The sequence below is a fragment of the Eutrigla gurnardus genome (genome assembly GCF_963514095.1).
Source record: "Eutrigla gurnardus genome assembly, chromosome: 7".
In the NCBI taxonomy this organism is placed as follows: domain Eukaryota; kingdom Metazoa; phylum Chordata; class Actinopteri; order Perciformes; family Triglidae; genus Eutrigla; species Eutrigla gurnardus.
In genome coordinates, this window is record NC_139921.1 from 17,206,620 (window position 1) to 17,222,401 (window position 15,782).

The window sequence follows — 15,782 nt, forward strand, 5'->3', positions numbered from 1 at the left end:
TGGAGGGTGAGGTGGAGACAGGAAGGCTCCTCATCCTTTACTGCCGCTAAGCTGTCTGGGGGGATGACAGAAGAAGCATGGACTCTCATCATGTCACATGTAAAGCCACTGCCCCCTTGTGTCTGAAACATGCACCCTGCTGGCAAAGAAATGAAGTGGAACTTAAACAAATGAGTTTGGCTGAAGTCTTTATGTGTATTCATAGGGTGATAAAATAGTCATAAAATACAAGCCCTCCTTTATACACACACCATACATCATGTCCTAAACCTCGCGTAAAGGAAAAACACATTGTGTTCTTTCTTCATTATGTTGAGAACACCTTTGGTCCCCTTTCAAAGTACTCAATTGTTGGACCCCAAAAACCACAAGTCTGCATGTTTGACTCCAAAGTCACCTCCAAGTCCAAAAAAATGGTGTGTGAACAAAGTGCTTAACATGATCCAAATGTGATGCACAAAGAAGTGAGATAACGTTATAAGAATTTAGTACATCATTTTTTATTCCCATAAACAAAGGACCTGCAGTGCAGGGAACATTTTTCAGCAGAGGCTTCTCATTAAAAAAAAGAAAAAGAAAAGAAAAAAGTATCCCAGCTTCAAAGTCAGAGGCAAATATTTCACAATATCTACATTGCTAAAAGTCACACTCAGGCCATCTAACCCAGAAACAATCCAAACAAATCGGAGTAGATGCTCGTGAAAAGGAACAGACGTCAAACGAGAATATAAAACTACAAGGGCAGACCTCCTTCATACTGGTGTCTAATGGAACAACTCACACATGTAAAGCTCAAACTACTTTTAATTCTGGTAAATATAATATCAGCCATTGATACCGGTGCTGAAAACACACTCTTAATGCAACATTTTCATAAGCACTTTTTCCCCCACTGCTTCAGTACATCCGGTCAACATTGCACAACCCAAACAAACACAAATCCATAGACCCTCTTATAAACCTCTCAACACTGTAAAAGGCCAGCTAAAGCACAAGTCAATGCTCATCAAACTCCAACCTACAGTGAAAACGTGAGACCTTTGCCATTCAACAATAGTGAAGTTGAATCTCTTCGCGGCCAAGTCAACAATTTACTGCCGACTGTGAGAATAATGTGAGTCGTGAAACCGGACCCGACACTCTGTGGGGAACGTGAACATATTCAAATCATAATACCGTTGAGAAGAATCGACCATTAACATTGTCTTTTTGCTTCAGAGTCTAAACGTGAGTTTTCCTAAAAGCTCCACAAACACTGTGACTGGCAGCACATACTCATAAAAAATGGCTACTGAACATGTAAACTTTGGAACAGTTATGAACAGAAAAAAAACAACTATGTTGGCTCAGGATATTGACAATATTAATAACATTAAAAATAAATAGTTTTACAAGAACAAAGTAAAACAAACGGGGTCATAATCTCCATGGATATCATGTTTCTGGGTACTGAGAATGTGGAATTATATGGCTAGAGGTTACAGGCCCGGAAGGAGGCAGCTATGAACAAACTAAATGAGTATGTCTTACTATATGTGTGCTTGAGCTTTGAGGATGAACGAGTAGGTTGTTTAGGAGACTGAGGTAAACCCATCACAGGCTGTGGATGAAAAAGTAAAAAAAAAAGGATACAGCATATGCAACAAAATGTTTGTTAAATATGGGCTCTCATCAACATCCACAGTGACCCCTACTATGCATCTCTCACCTGTGCACCTCTTTGGATCAGATGCAAAGGGCACGAATAAGGCAGGTTGTAAAACATAACAAAATCACGGATCACTCCAGACAAACATATCTTCAGTGTGGGTCGACACAAATATTTTCTTCAAGACACAATAAGTTAAAAACAATGTATAAACGATAGAAATGACTTGGCTTCTCTTAAAACCCATTCTTTCTGTGTGAGAGAGAAAAAAAAAAGTAAAAATTATATTAACTCTCAACCCAACGTGCAACAATAAGGAAATCCCTTCTCCCTAAACATCAAACCAAAAAGGTAACAAGATGAAAACCTTTGTATACACACTACTATGTACAAGTATTGGAATAAAAGAGTGATAGTATATATTTACAAATCACACATTAGTCCCTGATCGATTAAGGCCAAAGTGCTGTAGATGACACCCACATCACATGTAGGCCGCTGTTGCACTTTAAGTGTTCCTCAGTTTGCAAAATGCAAAAGAAGCAATTATAAAGTAATACTCAAGGCCTTTGCTCTAGAATAATTTGTCTTTCAAACATATAAAACTAAGCTAACTTTAGCATTAAGAAATACAACTAACCCAAAACCTTGCCCTTTTTAGCAGTTCCTGGTTTCTTTTTTTTTTTACAAAAGCAAGATATTTTTATTTACATACAGTAGCACTAGAGTTCATATTCCAGTTTCAGGAGAGCCTTCTGGGACTTCCTGTAATGCCCTCTCATCCTGAGAGAGTATTTATAGGGAGTGTGGGCGATACTCGGCCAAGAAGCCCACTGTTACATGCGGATGAATGCAGGGAATTGGTGCACTGCAGTGAGCAGTGTTGGAACCACGGTGCCAGTGATGGGAGAGTCAGAGCATGCCGAAGCCCTCGCTTCCTTCACTGATGGCCAGCTTCAACATCTTGTGCAGTTCCTCGTAGGAGTCGTATGTCGGGAGGCACAGCTGGTTAAAACTAGGCAGACAATTGGAAGAAAGAGTGCTCATTTTTAGGTCCTGCTTAAGCATTTATGCAACATGTATACATTACGCTCATTCTCACATGTAATCAAAACATTTGGGAATCTAAAAATGAAAAACATGGTAAGATACTATATTTTTATTATTAATAAATCCAATTAAATAGATCAAAACCACCAATAACTTTCTTGTAAGTATTTCCTAGCCTGATATAATACGTTCCTCTGGGCCCGCTGCTCTATTGGGTATCTCCTGCTGTAAATACTCACTACAGCAATACATATGTATTCATCTGCCACTGAAAACCATCATCATACATTTAATCCTTTCTGGGTAATATTTGCTAAAAAACACAGTGCCCAGCTGTTTAAAGAAATGACTTTTTTAAGGAGAGAGAAGATAGTCTCCTAGTCTCCTGCCATGCTAGCAGCTCTGTGAGGCTGTGATACACAGTGATACTGTAACCTAAATGCTAACCTCAGCATGCTTGCATGTTCACAATGGCAATGTTAATTTGCTGATATTAATCAGGTATAAGGACCGTGTTTACCACAATGAAGTATATTAGCATGCAAAAACTTCAACATAAAATACAGCCGAGGGTGATGGGAATTCTGTAAAATGTTAGTTTTAAAAAATAAAACGTTTTTAAATATTATTCTATTAGACATTTATGCCTCTGATAGACTGCGATAGTAGTGGTGAGATGAAACGGGAGAGAGAGAGATGCAATAAATGACTCCAGCCAGACTTAAACCCGTACTGATCACATATTGACCTGATTATGGGGTTTCATTAGGATACATAATCTGGGAACAATGAATGTCGAAATACATTTTTGTGCCAATCCATCTAGTACTTTGACCTGCTGGTGGGGCTAGATGAAAGTCAGTAATTATCCAAATCAGGATGATTCACCCTCTGGAGACCACGACTGTCTGTGCATACTTTCCTGGCAACCCATCAAATAGTTGAGATAGTTTAGTCTGGACCGGAGCGAACGATCCGCTGACAGACTGAACACTGCCATCCCTAAAGCCTTCCAGTAAACCGGCCTGTGTTTTCCTACTCACCACGTGTGTGCAGTGGGCAAGGTGCTGTGTGTGGGGGCGGCGATGATCTGAAAAGAGGGGCACAGGGTGTTGAATCCCCCAGGGGGAAGCTGAGAGGAGCCGGTGGTGAACTGCAGCAGACGAGCCAACTCCTCCTGGGTGAAGCTGGAGACCACGGCCCAGAACCACTTCATCACCTGTCGCAACAGAAAATCACACGCTCAGGTGTTTTGATCAGAGGCCTTTTCATCGTGAAACAAATAGAGAGGGACGTACTTTCTCTCTGAAGTGCCACGATCCGCCGACAATCACAGCGTGGGCCTTGAAGTCCTGCACGTTAATGTCACCAGTGCCACACATCAACAGCTGGAGAGATGGCAAAGGGAACAAATCACAATTAACAAGCGGTGGTTTAAATATCAAAAGGAATCTTTATGATAATCATCCCAAATACCTCCAACTCGTTCTCATCGAATATGGCTAGTAGGTTTTCTGGAACCAGTTCGTTCAAACCTGCAGTTGATCAGGAAATAACACTAATTAGATGCACATTGCCGGAGATCCCACATAAGAGGAATTAGCAACAACAACAAAAAGCGGAAAAACCGCAGCTGTTCTAGTTTCCTCACCTTTCAGGAAGTGTTCCACCTCATCTCTCACCTGGCTTGCCAGTCTGTACTGGGCCAGCAGGTTCAGATAATGCATCTTGTTTTCATTGGTAACAGCGATCTGAGATCCCCCTGATATTAGCTCCACCACCTGCAAGACAACATGTGGCAGGATATAAATGCCAGACAAAACTCGTAAAAGAGAAGATGTTGTTGACTTGTTCTTGACTTGTAAGATCTAACTGTTTGGTGTCACACACACCTTTCAGCTCTTATTGTGTGGCATTTTATAACAGTGCTGCAAAGTTTTAAAAGGGCAACAGATGCCGAACTCCATCCACCTTTATGCATTTATGTAAACTCACAACTCCACCCTCTTTATGAAAAACGCTTGCCAAAACGAGCAATATGGTTTCTTTTGTTTGGTTTATTGCTCCTATCTCCTGCGAAATGACATCAGGGAAAAAGAGGAGGGTCCTTTCCAAAGTGTTGCCTCACCTTCTCCAGCTGTCCTGCCTTGCTGTACTTCTCCTCGGCGAACACCAAATCCATTTCACTCACGTCATTGTTTAGGATGAAGCAGACTTTAGTTTTGTAGAACTCCTGGTCGTCCGTCTCAAAGTACTGCGTGTGGAAAAGCGGACGAAAACACGGGGAAAATGGCGTTTTTCAATAAACACGGCATTTCATCATCTCGGTGGAAGGTTAAAACGATGATTGGGTCGGCTTAATGTCTCAGCTTTGAAATCGTAGCAAGTTGGATAAACAGCAAAACATGCTGGCTTGTCCTCCATGAGGTAAATGATGCCAAGAAACAAATCAGGCTTCTTAGCTCTGTGAGGAACGCGAACGTGATGAGAGAACAGCCGACACCAGAGAGTAAACAATGAAAACCTTCCAACATCCGAGGAAGACCACTTCTCTGTGGGATTGCACCGTGTTCCATACCTTGTAGTTCATCCTGAGGCCAATGATTTGGGCCAAGAAGGAACGTGTAAAGCGAGCTCGGACCAGCTGTTTGTAGGCCCCACCCAGAGCAGACTCGTACAGGCACTTCCCCACGACACGACCTGCAAACTCATACATCTTCAGACGCAAATGGGATGGCCGGTCGGCATTGGGGTGCACCTGGAAATGAAATGTTTTATTTAAACTTCTTTAAGAGGGGATGAAGCATCCATGAGTACTTCTGAATGTGGAAGGGGTTAAAAAAGACCTACCAGGCCCTGGTTGTTGTCGCTGAAGCGGGTGAACAGCTGGTTCGTGGTGTCAAAGAGGGTTTTACAGACCAGCTCAAACCACTCCCTGCGAGGCCCTCCCCAGTCCAGAGCTGCAGAGGAACGTGTCGCCTTAATGGATTACTCAAACTCAACGACTTAACACACACACTGAAGACACCATGTAGCTCACTCAGCTATATTCACACGTTTTGTTTACCTTCCTCGTCGTGAAACACAACCTCAAAGTTCTTACTCCAGTCCGACACAGAGAAGTTCCTAGTTGCCTTCAGAGACTGCAGCAACAGCAAGAGGGACAGACAAACCAAGAGCCAACATTAACACAATGGTTATGATTACATGCCTTTCATAACACACAGCTTTATAATGCACGAAAGCAGCACTCACCGAGTCCAGGATTGAGTGTCGGGTGATTTTTAGGCAGGTCTTGGTGCGAGGTCTCTTGGAGTGGATGTGCCTGAGTTCACGTTGAAAGAAGTTCACCTTGTCTTGGAACGTTTCAGAGCCACCTGTGGAGAACACCATCAAATTACTGCCGCAGACTCCATAAAAGAAAATGATTTATGAAGTGCAGCTCAGGACTGATACGAACCAATGTTCTTGTGCAGGAAGCGAATGAAGGTGGCAGCCATGATGTTCCTGTCTTTGCAGCTGAGCTCCACAGGAGGCTGTATCCCATCATCCACCACGAGAGTTAGGTACTTGTGAACCGGGTCAGGCCCAAAATAGGTAAACTGAAAAGACAGCAGAAGATTTCTGTGATATTGTCAAACCAAATCAAAGCAGGCGGATTCTCCGGAGGTTTTCAGACCTCACTTCTGCTTACCTTCGTTCCTGGGCATACTCGAAAGGTGAAAAGGCGCCACGGAATAATTTTCAGGTAGAACTCCTTCACGGATAGTTGCTGTTTGACATAAAAGTCCAAGTCAGCATCATATTGCTTGTCTTACTCCCTTATAATCACAAACCCAAATATTGAAGAAACATCCTACTGATGAACCATTACACACTCGCATACGCTTACCTTTGGCGATATGTAACAGTAGACCTTTTTTGGTTTCTTGACCTTCTCAGGTTGTCCCTCCACAGGAGAGTCATGCTCATCCTCCTCTTCTCCCATGGAGGGCCTTCTCTGGGGAGCCAGCAAAGAGGAGGCTGGTAACTGCCACGAGGAACTGTAGTTCCCATTGCTGTAAAGGTACGCCTCAAAGTAGATACTTATGCCTGGAGTGGAAACATTCTTCTCCACACAGGCCTTCTCATTCTCTGCAAAAAACAATAAGAGTATTAGGCTTTGGACGAACAGACTATCAGCGTTTCTGTGCCAAATGTATTCTTTAGTAGTGTATAGGTTTCTCACCACTGAGAACAATAATGTCAAATTCCCCGTTGCTGAGCGGCTGGTCCTTGTAGGAGATGCGGGCCCTGAAACAGCCCGTCTTCCTCAGAGTCAGTCTCAGCAGAACCTGGCACTGCTGCTTATTGAGTGTCACCGACTTACTGTAGTTCTCCTCCAGACTGTCATCGTCCACCGTGCCCAGCTGCAAGAACGGCAAAACTGAAATCAACCCCAGCCCAGAACCTGTTCTGCTACATTGTTACGCTAGTGGACTGTAATTTGGGAACAGAGAGGTGAAAACAATTGCTGGCTTTCATTTTTACAGTCATCAAGAAGTAGATCTCCAAATTACATTATAAGGGGGGATAGAAAAGGGGTTTGTTCCCTTACAGAGTGCATGTGGACGCTGTAGTTGGCTTCATCTGTGAGGGACGTGGAGTTACTGGTGGGGTTCCCATACTCGTCTCTGGGCTCAATCTGCAAAGTGTGCTGCTGGCCATTTGTTAGCACCAGGGTGGAGAAATGGTAGGCTATCTTGGTTTTGGAAGGGACAACTGTACCTGAAGTGAACAAAAATTTAACAAAAAGTGTCAAATCAATAATTACACACAGCAAAAATACAGGTTGGACTTAGAAATGCACACAAAAGTAATACCTGGCTGAAATATCTTGTAATAGGGGCTGTAGGCCACATTGAGGCCACCCAGCTTGACAGCCACCTCATAGCGTCCGGCCTTGCGCACTGTGAAGGCCACCTTGACTGCATTGGACTCTGGTTCTTGCAGAACCTCCTTCGTAACAGGAATGTCCAGAGCCAATTCAATGTGGGTGATGTTAACCCTCAGCCCCACGGGTCGGTGGGCCGGAAACGGCTGGCCGTTCTTATAGAACAGCTGACAAGACAGAAGATCAAAAGAGACCACACACGTGAATTTTTGCAACGAGATGCATCGTACAACTTAAGCTTCGCCACATATGGAATCAATAATCACCTGGACCCTGAAGCTCATAGTCTGCCCCACTTCCTGTGGTTCTTTCCAATCCCAAGACACCTTGCAGGAGCGTGGGTCCAGGTAGTTGCCCCGGACATAGTCGTAGATGCTGCGGTCGCCGCGTCGCCCTGGATCCTCATTCTGTAGGAAGCTGACAACCCTCGCTGCAAGCTCACAGAGGAACTTAATGGTGAAGACGAAAGCTATGATGGAAACAGTAATTCCACCTGCCGCAATAAGGAAAGAAGCACAGGAGATACGTTTTTTTGCAGTAAATGCAAAAGTGTGTTTTTTGCAATAAATGCAAAGTGTTGATTTGTTTTTGATAAAAGTTGATTCATCACTCAACAGAGCAAAGTTTAAAGTTTGTTTAAGGTTTATGGGGCCAAAACTTGAAAACAAACCCTCGGGCTGTACAAATACTATAAAGCAATTTGAAAAACAAACAATGTGTTAGATAGCAGCAATGGCAGGACCAGCCATATCAGCCCATGCCCAACAGCTGACAAAGAACTCACCAATCACGTAAAACATGAGGTCCCTTATCAAGAAGCACAGCGCCACAGTACAGCCAAATATGAGCGCTCCCGCTGCAAAAACAAATGGACATCTAATGAATAATTAAAGTAAAGACAATAAACACTGTGTGCTCTGAGCCTGCGGGTTAAATTTGCATGGTTTATTTTTATGTTATATATTGCTTTATGAATACATAACCCCAGGCTGGACATCGCCACCGCTATAATCTACATGGCGCCCTGTCAAATGAAGCAACAACAAATGCCAAGAAATGGCATGATTTAAGTGTAGTTTTGGACTTTGGTATGGATGTTTACACCATTTATTTGTTTCACATTACCCAACATTTATCTTCAGTGGGAGGGAATAGTGTTTTTATGTGAGAAGAATTGACAGGAAAACAAACAGATGTTGGGCTGTACACAGAGATGAAGCCCCACTGAACTTTTCCATTACAGCACTTGAGCTACATTTAAAATGGTATGCGACTCTTGTTGTAACAACACTTGTGAAAACACTTAGCGACACTTACCGACAGTACAATCTATCCTACGTTTACATCTTCTATCTAAATGCCTCTTAACATTTTGCAGCTGTGAAAAGCAACCCCAAACTAAAAAACAGTCTAAGGGCAGAAAATGATCAGCGTCTCACCAAATGTCCACTTCTCATTCAGACGCCTCACAGCTAGGCTGTGCACCAGCTGGATCTCGTAGTCCTGGTCCCGACTCCCCCTGGAGTTGTGGAGGATCTGGATGCCTGTAGACAACTTGATGTAGTCTTCGTAGTAGTATCCCCAGGCCCCTAGAGACAGCTGTAGCTGAATGTCAAACTGAGTCAGATCATCCAGATTCATACAACCGAAGGTCTTCAGTCTGTAGTGGAAAACAAAAGTGAAAGTATATGAAGATTGTTGCGTAATTATTTCAAAGAGTGCAGCCTAAAGAAATGCAACCCTACCATTCCTGCTAACTCCGCGTCTATTGACTCTATTGACTGCTAAGACTGCTGACTGCAAACTACAGGTTGTCCCACATACAAAACAAACACTGGTTTTTGTACAACTCTCTACAAGTGTCACGTCAATGTTATCAGCTAAACTCATCAGGTACGTCACCAGGGAGGAGTGAGACAGTGTTGCAACAAGCCTTACCGAGAGATTTAGCAGATAAATGGTCATAACCATTCAAACTGAAACATTATATCCCACTGCAAAGCTACTACCGTTGCCTGTTAACACTTGGAATGTTCTCAATAATTACTGAAATAAGAAAAATCCATCATTCCTGGTACCTGGTCATTCAGTATATTCAGTCAGCTAACCTCATTTTTGGGCACATAACGTTGCAGAACGGAGAACTGACCAACTGAAGCAACCCCAGATCATAACACTGCCCTCACAGACTTGTACGTTAGGCAATAGGCATGATGGGAGCATCACCTCATCTGCCTCTCTTCTTACCCTGAAGGACCCATCCCTCTGGAACAGGGTAAATCTGGACTCATCAGACCACATGACCTGTCCATTGCTCCAGAGGGCAATCTTTAGCCTCACTGATACGTTGTTTTCTTAAGGCTACACAACCTTGAGTTCTCTTTGCATGTGGAAATGCTCTCACTTTCGCTATTAAACACAGTCGTGAGTTCGACTGTTGAATGTTTGCATTATGATTTCACCAAACGTTTAAGCGATCTCCGATCACAATCGTTCCAAGATTTTTGCCAACCACATTTGGAAGACGATGGGTCACCTTCCAAGTTTTTAATAATGCGTTGAGCAGTTCTCTGCCCAATTTTAGTAGTTTCAGCAATCTCCTTAGTTGTTTTCTTTGCTTGATGAGGCCAATAATTTGACCCTTATCTTTGCACGTCTTTGCACAACCTGCACCTAGTCACTGAGTTGAAGTCATAATTGTGTTATCAATAAAGGTTAAAAGTCCAGGCAAACAAAATGGCAGTGATGGTGTAACATGACCTTCAGAAATGTGACTTTGTGTCCCTCTGAAATATCAAACTGTTTATCTTGAATCATGATGTGTATGACACGACTAGATATTTTAGAAACACAGATGACCTTGTTGACTGAGGCGACATTTGGATGAAGATTGATAATAGAGTGCAATAACTACTAATCATAGCCGGGTTCTGATGGCATCACACAGAGCACCCAACGCACATACACTAACACCTGCATTGGTGCAGGGTCTCACACACACGTTCTCTAAAGAATACTTTCTACTGCAGTGACCCTCTGAAACACTGCAGCCTCCACAGCTCAGTGTCAGCAAGCTCAGCCAGCCTGAAAGGAGAGGCTGCCCTCAAGTGGACAAATAAATATAACCTGTGTTAACCAGCATAAACACGACCATAACCACATAACCAATTCAAGACAGAAAAAAAAAACTATGCAGAGAAAAATAAAAATATATGACATGCCAACAGGTAATTGTTTCTGAAAAAGAAAAGCCGCTCATGTTAAAGATAAGCTCTTTCATTGCTTACGTATGGTAATAATGCTCCAGGTTCTGGGAGCAAAGCCACTCCTGGAAGGCAAAGTCTCGGAGCAGCTGGATGTGGGCCTCCGCAATTTCCCTCCAGCGTGACTGTTCCTTCACCACCTCTTCCAGACGAGTCAGTACACTCAGGCTCAGTTCCTCCAGTGTCTGTACATCTGGATGACACATGGACAGCACAGAAAAATCCACAATCACATGTTTGCCAACAAATCAGCTCCAGTAAAGCCCCCACCACAGGCTAAAACACTGATTCATGTCTGTTATAAAGAATATTTAAGTCTGATTGTCCATGCATTCCACATGCATCTCATAAGCCGTTGTATTCAAAACCAAAGACTGACCAGTGTCTTTGCAATATGCAACACAATCTCCTTGCATTAAGCATAGTGTAAGTCCAGTTAGACTTGACACTTACCATTGGTATTTCTGCAAAAGCTCTAAAAGGTACTGGATAAGATCACAGCTAGTCTAACCACAAAATTTAAAGTAATAATCTGTTTGGAGAAGTTTCCTTGTGCAGGTCACTAAACCTACACCTGCTTACTTCACCGAGGATTAGACTATCAACCAAACTACTCAACTGTAAGTAACGGTCATGTACGTCTCAAAAGACTTTAAGCTACTGACCTTCAAATAGGTGCCTGTATTGAGAGAGGCTATGTCCTTGGAGCCATTCCTCTATCTGACTCTCTTTTCCTTTCTTCCAGCGCACTTCCCAGAAGAGGATCCACAACACTGAGGAGAAGAGGAAGGTCAGGAAGAAGCGGCGGTCCATCAGACCATCTTTCAGCCTTCACTCAGACCCCTCAGTGCTCAAAGGAAAACTGCCACTCACAAGGAGGCTAGCCAAGTTTCCTACAATAGGAGAGAAACTGCTTAGGCTCAAAACAATCTAGACCTTAATATAAAACAAAAACGGTTTCAACAAATAGATTTAGAAAGAGTTAACTGGTCAAAACGATGGGACGTTTGGATGCAGGAGGAGCATCACCATTAAGTGCTCTGCCAAGAAAGCATGAATATTTTAAGTGTCACCTTGGAGAAGTGTTGGCTGTTGACAGAATAACATCACATGTAATCCACAGCACTGAAATATGCATGCACAACTTGGTTAAAGAGTGGTCATAAAACTCTCACCAGCCTTTGCTTAGTTCGGAGAAACTATAAAAACCAAAGAAACGAGGTCAATTTAAGTCCAATTCCACTCAATCCCATCCAACATGTACAGTCCAGACGATGGTAACGGTACTGATGATGATGAGATGTCTAAACGTGGAAGATCAGGTATCAAAACGTCCGCTGCCACTGTTGTCAACAACCGCAAATCTAAACAAATAACCTATCGAAACGGACAACTTTAGTTGCGTTTCCCGTAAATGGCGGTTTACTCGAATGACATTTTGGAAAAAAAACAAAAGGGGAACATAACCCGGCTAAGTGCACATCGTCAATTCTCTCTTGTCTGTTGTCACCTGGAGCGCACGGTAAAGCTGGAGGCTAATGTTAACAACTGTTAGCATCGTGCCCACAGAAGCTACAGTAGCATTTACGTTAGTTGACTAGCAAAGGACGGCACAATGCTAACAGATAGCCAAGTTAGACAACAATGTCAGCGTCATTTCAGGAAGCTCGTCGCCAACGCACGGCGGTTATCAAGATGTGCATCGCAACACGTCCATGCGACACCGCTTACAATGACACAGCTACATAAAGCAAACTTGCATGCGTACACATTTAATTAATCAAAGATATTAAACACTGAATCTACCTTCGTCTGATGTGCATTAGCTGAGCAACCGGAAAATGCGCAGAAAACGTGTCGATTTTTGATTACGTCACCAGGCTTCGCATCGATACAGTACACACGAGGGGAAGGGGACCAAATTCTGCTCGGAACCGTGGTCTCGCAGTTAAACCATGGTATGTAGTCCACAATTGCGTTACACCACGGTTGTTTTGATGAAATGTTTCCCGTTATATGCTCTTATATTTGATTTGTTTGGTGTTGAGGTTTAGCAGGCAAGCCGCCGAGCTAAGTTAGCTAGCTTCGGGGCTAACGTAAAGTAAAATAGCGTTACTTTACCTAATGTTACACTTACGTCTGCTGCTGAAATGAATAACGCACTCGTCTAACGTTAAATATATCATTTCGTTGTATCAATACAAAGATATTGACCTCAACATTAATGAAATATCTAGCGTGAGTTCAATGCATTCAGTGTTTGAAACTTCTGTAGCTATAAGTCACTTCCTTTCAAAAGAACAGCTTCAATATGTCATTCAGATTTAGCTCCTCTATGGTTAAACGGTATTTGTGTTTAATCGTTAGAGAGCTTGTGTTGTTGAATGTGTTCCCTCCTGCTATAAAACAATAGATTATCTTGGTTGTAATCAATGACTGTGTTCTAACTTGCTCAATCCAGGGGAAGCAGAAAACAAAGAAGTTTGCCGCAATGAAGAGAATGATCAGTCTGAGAGATAACAGAATGTGAGTTGTGATAACTGCTCTGTTTTTCTAGCCAATGTTCGTTAGCTCTTTCCATCTTATTAATCCAGCTCAGACTCCCATACAAAACACTGAATAGTTATGTGGGGCTCTTAAAGATCTGTGCAAGCACTATAACCCCTTGTTTGTTTTGTAGAAAAGACAAAGACCGGGCTAAAGCAAAAGAGAAAAAGAAGAAAGATCCCTCAGCACTAAAGGAGAGAGAAGTGTAAGTCGGTGACAAAAAAAGCTTAAATAAGATGATGAACAACTTGATGTATGTGTCTCCTTGACTTGGTTTATTTTTCTTTTGACATGTTGTGCAGGACAAAGTACCCATCATGCCTGTTCTTCCAGTACAATACTCAGCTTGGTCCACCATACCATGTTCTGGTCGACACCAATTTCATCAACTTCTCCATCAAGGCCAAGCTGGACATTGTTCAGTCTATGATGGATTGCCTGTATGCAAAATGTAAGTACTATTGCCAAGTGGTCGATAATACTGACTGAGGATAATAGCCGTTTTCTCCATCTCATTATTATATATAATGATTCATGATAATTTACAATTAATTTTTTCTTCTTCTGCAATTTCATCCAATCCAGGTGTCCCATGTATCACAGACTGTGTGATGGCTGAGATTGAAAAGCTTGGAATGAAGTACAGAGTCGCACTACGGTACAAGCTGCTTTGAATAGAACTGCACTGGGGTCGTGAGCTCATTCTGTTGATGCAGAAGTTATTTTTATAATAACATTTTTTGCTTGTTTCATTTTTGCAGTATAGCAAAGGATCCACGGTTTGAACGCTTGCCATGCACACACAAGGGAACATATGCTGATGACTGTTTGGTACAAAGGGTAACACAGGTAATATGCTTTAATGTTCATTGATCACTATTAGGAATGTAGCGGTATGGGATTTTCATGGTACAATAACCAACAGTATTACATTATTATTATTAGTTGATTTAAATCGGTTACAAGAACCCTTGAAGGATTGGGAACAGAATCATTATAATAGCTATTATAACAACTAAATTATGATAAACCCGTAATTGTAATATGTTGTATAACTAGGAGGATGTAAGTTAACATGTAAACTACACTATAACATGTTAAATTAACTACTAAATGAAAAGTAACATAAAAATCATGTTGTATGATGAACTCTTTAAAAAAACACTCACTCGGGTCTTTTCATTACCGTAGGTAAGAAAATGTACACATAATAATATTGGTATAACGTTTCAACCATAGCTATTCATACATGTAATAGAATGGCTGTTAAATGTGTTAAGTCTCTTTCAAAGCAGACATTTTGGCTTGGATTGTAGGGAAAGCACAGGTGTAATTGATGACATTTAAAATGACCAGTCAGATCATCTTAGGGGAAAATGTATGATGTCATGTTACGCTGTATAGTTCATGTACTTACGGCTATATCACTAACATAAATATGTATCCACAGCACAAGTGTTACATCCTGGCCACTGTGGACAGAGATCTAAAGAGAAGGATCAGGAAGATCCCTGGGGTACCCATCATGTACATCTCAAACCACAGGTAACACCAACCTTTGCTTTAAATATATGGCAGCCTTAATGTGTGTGCTTTGTTTGCTTTTAAAAATGATTCTGGATTAAGTCCCATCTTCATCAATAGCTATGCTGATTGATTCTGTTTTTTTTTTCATGCAGGTACAATATTGAGCGGATGCCTGATGACTACGGTGCCCCAAGGTTTTAACATTTCTACAACGGAGAGACCTGTAAATAGACCACGTTTCCTGTTTAATAATATTTTTCTTTTATGTACATCAAAAATATTGTGCTGATTTCTAGTTTGATTTGGTATGGGTGGGAAACGACTTCAAGTTTTGTTTTTCTCCATAAAATATTTGGTTACAAGAATAAATGGATTGCTGCAATGTCCATGCCTCCAGACTCCAGTTTTTCCTTGCATGCTTGCTATATGATCCAATATGCTAATTTACTATGGTAAAGATACACAAGCAATTTCAGATTAATATTTTCACACAGTTGTCTTCTTTCTTGTCTTGTGTTTAATTACAGTAGAAATGTATTTAGCTTTTTCCATACAATAATGTTCATTGAGATACAATATATGTGGTAATGTAAACACCACACTATCACTTGACAGATTAATGACGAATAACTAATTAAATTAAGTGTGACATGACCAGGGAATGCTTTATTACAGGATGTCTCCACATTACGTTTTATTGTTTTATTTCTGTAAAAAAAATTAATAATACATGTACGTTTCTTCATCCTTCCATCACAGCACTACACTACACAACACTTTACTGTTAGATGAGTACATTAAACCACCGGAATGA

At 41.7% G+C, this 15,782-nt stretch overlaps 2 protein-coding genes across 4 annotated transcripts; one reads left to right on the plus strand and one right to left on the minus strand.

Moving 5' to 3' along the window:
- Positions 1 to 475: 475 nt before the first annotated feature.
- arel1 (apoptosis resistant E3 ubiquitin protein ligase 1) lies at positions 476 to 12,736 on the minus strand (the record flags this gene model as incomplete). Of its 3 annotated transcripts, XM_084014312.1 has the most annotated exons (22): positions 476 to 2,663; positions 3,742 to 3,917; positions 3,997 to 4,086; positions 4,175 to 4,233; positions 4,350 to 4,479; positions 4,827 to 4,952; positions 5,277 to 5,456; positions 5,549 to 5,658; positions 5,766 to 5,841; positions 5,954 to 6,075; positions 6,159 to 6,300; positions 6,393 to 6,470; positions 6,591 to 6,832; positions 6,927 to 7,107; positions 7,296 to 7,465; positions 7,561 to 7,798; positions 7,898 to 8,124; positions 8,416 to 8,487; positions 9,071 to 9,291; positions 10,919 to 11,087; positions 11,560 to 11,787; positions 12,701 to 12,736. In XM_084014312.1, 21 exons carry the CDS (start codon positions 11,705 to 11,707, stop codon positions 2,561 to 2,563), a joined length of 3,060 nt encoding a protein of 1,019 aa, XP_083870438.1. In that variant the 3' UTR covers positions 476 to 2,560. The 3 variants fall into 3 exon arrangements, with proteins under 3 accessions (XP_083870438.1, XP_083870439.1, XP_083870440.1); XM_084014313.1 differs by lacking the exons at positions 10,919 to 11,087; positions 11,560 to 11,787 and having other exon boundaries at positions 12,701 to 12,717; XM_084014314.1 differs by lacking the exons at positions 10,919 to 11,087; positions 11,560 to 11,787; positions 12,701 to 12,736 and adding an exon at positions 9,377 to 9,446.
- fcf1 (FCF1 rRNA-processing protein) lies at positions 12,720 to 15,352 on the plus strand. The gene is made up of 8 exons (XM_084014316.1): positions 12,720 to 12,852; positions 13,356 to 13,420; positions 13,575 to 13,646; positions 13,744 to 13,892; positions 14,027 to 14,099; positions 14,203 to 14,290; positions 14,892 to 14,986; positions 15,121 to 15,352. The coding sequence occupies exons 1-8, from the start codon at positions 12,850 to 12,852 to the stop codon at positions 15,167 to 15,169; spliced, it is 594 nt and encodes a 197-aa protein (XP_083870442.1). The 5' UTR covers positions 12,720 to 12,849; the 3' UTR covers positions 15,170 to 15,352.
- Positions 15,353 to 15,782: the final 430 nt, after the last annotated feature.

Coding starts and splice junctions, on each gene's coding strand:
- fcf1 (XM_084014316.1), top strand. Junction 13,421..13,574: donor AGTCTGAGAGATAACAGAAT/GTGAGTTGTGAT, acceptor TTTGTTTTGTAG/AAAAGACAAAGACCGGGCTA. Junction 13,647..13,743: donor GCACTAAAGGAGAGAGAAGT/GTAAGTCGGTGA, acceptor CATGTTGTGCAG/GACAAAGTACCCATCATGCC.